The sequence below is a fragment of the Alosa pseudoharengus genome, unplaced genomic scaffold (assembly GCF_046254945.1).
Source record: "Alosa pseudoharengus isolate Yale_2024_CS ecotype anadromous, Long Island Sound unplaced genomic scaffold, YU_APseudo_1.1 YU_APseudo_1.1_scf_15, whole genome shotgun sequence".
In the NCBI taxonomy this organism is placed as follows: Eukaryota; Metazoa; Chordata; class Actinopteri; order Clupeiformes; family Clupeidae; genus Alosa; species Alosa pseudoharengus.
Window position 1 is genome coordinate 39,257,331 of NW_027468620.1, and position 5,000 is coordinate 39,262,330.

General features: G+C 41.5%; 1 protein-coding gene across 1 annotated transcript in view; it reads right to left on the minus strand.

The window, feature by feature from the left end:
* Nucleotides 1–5,000, minus strand: part of LOC143124689 (vinculin-like) — a 114,483-nt gene that overhangs the window by 75,927 nt on the left and 33,556 nt on the right. Inside the window, exon 2 of the mRNA XM_076286399.1 lies at nucleotides 2,456–2,526. Coding sequence (XP_076142514.1) covers nucleotides 2,456–2,526 — 71 coding nt within the window. The remainder of the gene's footprint in view (nucleotides 1–2,455; nucleotides 2,527–5,000) is intronic.

Consider the following 5,000-nt stretch of genomic DNA (forward strand, 5'->3'; position numbering starts at 1 on the left):
AACACCACTGCACACACTCTACCATAGCACCTTAACACCACTGCACACACACTACCATAGCACCTTAACACCACTGCACACACTCTACCATAGCACCTTAACACCACTGCACACACACTACCATAGCACCTTAACACCACTGCACACACTCTACCATAGCACCTTAACATGGTCACTACACACACTCTACCATAGCACCTTAACACCACTGCACACACTCTACCATAGCACCTTAACACCACTACACACACTCTACCATAGCACCTTAACATGGTCACTGCACACACTCTACCATAGCACCTTAACACCACTGCACACACTCTACCATAGTACCTTAACACCACTACACACACTTTACCATAGCACCTTAACATGGTCACTACACACACTCTACCATAGCACCTTAACACCACTGCACACACTCTACCATAGCACCTTAACACCACTACACACACTCTACCATAGCACCTTAACATGGTCACTGCACACACTCTACCATAGCACCTTAACACCACTGCACACACTCTACCATAGCACCTTAACACCACTACACACACTCTACCATAGCACCTTAACATGGTCACTACACACACTCTACCATAGCACCTTAACACCACTACACACACTCTACCATAGCACCTTAACATGGTCACTGCACTCACTCTACCATAGCACCTTAACACCACTGCACACACTCTACCATAGCACCTTAACACCACTACACACACTCTACCATAGCACCTTAACATGGTCACTACACACACTCTACCATAGCACCTTAACACCACTGCACACACTCTACCATAGCACCTTAACATGGTCACTACACACACTCTACCATAGCACCTTAACACCAATGCACACACTCTACCATAGCACTCACCTCCACCCTTTCAACACACACACACACATGCACATACACATACACACACATGCACACACACACACATGTTAACCATACACTCTACCATAGCACCTTAACATGATCAATGATCGAATGGTCAGTCCATACCAAACCTGTGTAATCAATTCACATGCCCCTTTATATTTATACATTTCTGTGAGTGTGTGTTTATGTGTGTGTGTGTGTGTATGTGTGTGTGTGTGTGAGAGAGAGTGAGTGAGTGAGCTCACAGCTCTCTCTCTCTCTCAATTAAATTCAAGGTAGCTTTATTGGCATGACAGCTCTCTCTCTCTCAATTCAATATTTATTTGCATTGCCGTAGCAGGACATCAAACAATACAATACAGAACATACAATAGATAAGACATGCAGTGTTTCCTCTATGTTGATTTGGTAGTGGCGGCCCCCCACAGTTTAAATTTCTTCCCCCACGGTATCAGAAATGGGGCAGACATACAATAGTCGCAGTTGCCTTTCAAAATTCATTGTGCAGACCTGTTGTAGATTCTCCAAATATACAGCTCAATCACAACTGAAAATAATGCCTCATTGTGTGTGAATAGAGGTGAATACTAGGGCTGTCAATCAATTAAAAAAAAAATCGAATTAATTACATACTCTGTGATTAATTAATCTAAATTAATCACATATATAATTTTTGCTGTGAAAGTATTTTAAATATTTAAATTCAAATGAATCATTGAATAATCAGCATTAGTGACATTAAAGTTCAAAAACTCTTTTATTATTATTTTCACTGTTCAAATAATTGCCATAATAATCTATGATATGACCTAATATGCTGAGGAAATACATTCAAAAGTGAAATACAAGTGAAAAAACACTCCCCTCAATGTCAACACTTAATTCTTTGCATTGATGTGCAACTATAGAGTTGATGAACTCCGGTGATATGCAAATTCCTTGCTGCAGACATTGCAGAGGACTATTTTCAACACTTTATTTTTTATCACCATCAGGCCGTTTTTTAAAAGTAAATGTTCCAATCAATGATCAAGGCAGCACATTTTCTTCTCTCTCCTTCATTTTACAGTCTAATTTTTACTGACTAGAACGGCTCGGGGTCAAAGGTCATACGGAATCGATTAATCTGCACTAATTTTTTTAATCAGTTATTTTTTCTCAAATTAATTAATCGAAATTAATCAGTTATTTTGACAGCCCTAGTGAATACATAGAATTGTTTGTGTTGCAGCGAAGTGTCAGTTGTCAGTTCTGTGGGACGGGGGGGGTGGTTCGGACAGGCCTGCCCCCACTGCTTAAAAAAATCCTAGAGGAAACACTGACATGTATACATATAGACTGGTGTGTGTGTGTGTGTGTGTGTATGTGTGTGTGTGTGTGTGTGTGTGTGTGTAGAACATACAATAGATAAGACATGTATACATATAAACTGGTGTGTGTGTGTGTGTGTGTGCTTGTGTGTGTATCTAATGTGCTTGAGTATAGTGTTTTCTTTGTGTGGTGTCTCTCTCTGGTGTGTGTGTGTGTGTGTGTGTGTGTGTGTGTGTGTGTGTGTGTGTGTCTTACTTAATAAAGGCAGAAGGCATGTCTCTCTTCATGATCTGATCCTCTGTTGTTTGGACTGTCTCCTTCCCCACCTAGACACACACACACACACACACACACATGCACGCACGCACGCACACACGCACACACACACTCGCACACAAACACACACAAACACACACACGCACACACACAAAGTCAAAGATACACAAAGATACAGAGAGAACTCAGTGGGTAAGCTCTACCAACACGAGACATTTCCAACAAGAAACACACTAGACTTAGCCTACACACTAGACTTAGCCTACACACTAGACTTAGCCCACACACTAGACTTAGCCTACACACTTAGCCTACACACTAGACTTAGCCTACACACTAGACTTAGCCTACACTAGACTTAGCCCACACACTAGACTTAGCCTACACACTTAGCCTACACACTAGACTTAGCCTACACACTAGACTTAGCCTACACACTTAGCCTACACACTAGACTTAGCCTACACTAGACTTAGCCTACACACTAGACTTAGCCTACACACTGCCTACACACTAGACAGCCTACACAAATGTAAAGTCCTCATATAAAGCCACCCCCCTCCCCTACCTTGGGCTTTCTGACCAGATCACTGCACTACAAACCTCCTTTTGGCTCCAGAGGGCCAGACCTGTGTGTGTGTGTGTGTGTGTGTACGCTAGATTATGCCTATTTTTTCACATCTTACTGGACACCACACTGATTTCCCTCATGTGGTAATATTTAGGGCCCGAGCACCGACGGTGCGCGAGGCCGGGACGGCCTTGCGCACCGAGAGGTGCGAAGCCCTATTGTTTTTGAAAGGATTATTATTATTATTATTATTATTATTATTTGTTCACCTTTTTGCTATTTTTGAGGTGGTTAGCATAGATGAAAAGTCTTGGAATTTGGCACACACATCTGGTATTACAAGGGCTACACAGGCATAAAGGCTTGGCCCCGGGCGTGGCCCAGGGACTCAGTAGCGCCCCCTTAGGTGATTGATGCAGTGGTTGGCACATACTTTCAGCTAGACACACCAAATTTGGCAAGTGTGTGTATCTCCCCAAGATGAACAACTTTCGTATGTACAATGCATTAGCCACGCCCAACAGGAAGTGAGGTATTTGGGATTTTGTGCGGACTAAAATGTGATGAATTGTGATGCCAAAAGAGGTGCTTCCCATCGCTGAAAACACATGAAATTTGGCACACACGTCAAGAGGTACCGTGAATACACAGGGGAAAAGCCTTGGCACCAGGCGTTGCCCAGAAACTCCATAGCGCCCCCTTATGTCACTGTGACTTGTGGTTGGCATATAGTTTTAGTGGGTGTAAATTTGGTGGGTGTATGTACCTCCCAAAAACAAACAACTTTTGTATTAACATGCCATTAGCCACGCCCACAGGAAGTGAGGTAATTGAGATTTTGTGCATTGTGGACATGATCAATTTTAACATACTCCTCCTAGACGGTTGATCCGATTCATGTCAAAGTTGGTATACATGACGCCGAGATGTTCCTGATTATAAATTGTGAAGCCTTTTTTTGATATGTTGTAATTTGACGAAATGGCGAAATTATTAATTTTAATACCCTTCCACATAAGCAATAAATGTGCCATAACTCACCATGCATGGCTTGAAATGTTTTACATTTCACAGGTCATTGAAGACCATGTTAATGATAATATTTACATGCCCATAATTCATGTTTGGCATAGCGCCACCAACTGGCAAAAGAAAGAATGACAATTACACTGATGTCACATGATCGATCAATTTTAACATACTGCTCCTAGACGGTTTGTCAGATTCATGTGAAATTTGGCAAACATTATGCCAAGATGTCGCTGATGTTAAATTGTGAATGGATTTTTGAATGTTGTAATATATTTGATATGATTTTAATATCTCACCACATAAACAGGAAATGTGTCATAAATCACAGTGCATTGAATGAATGGTCTGAAACTTCTCAGGTTAATAGATATCATGATTATGATGATATCCAGACACCCAATGGGCCTGCCTGGCATAGCGCCACCACCTGGCCAAGCAGGAAATGTGCCAGAAATGCTCTATGCTTTGAATAAATGGTCTGAAACTTTTCAGGTTAATAGATATTATGATTATGATGATATCCAGACACCCAATGGGCCTGCCTGGCATAGCGCCACCACCTGGTCAAGCAGTAAATGTGCCAGAAATGGACAATGCCTTAAGTGATTGATCTGAAAGTTTACAAACATTTTGGATATCATTATTGTGATGATATTCACGTGTAATTTTCATGCCTAACATAGCGCCACCATCTGGTCAACCAAAAAGTGTATCAGAAATGTTCTTTGCTTAAAATGAATGGTCTGAAATTTCTCAGGTTAATATATATTATGATTATGATGACACCCAATGGGCCTGCCTTGCATTACGCCCCCACCTGGCCAAGCGAGTAAATGTGGCAGAAAATAAAATACAAAAACAAATAGCACACGCATTAAATATGTACATTTCACAAACGCACCACGTCGGTGCTTTGTTGGA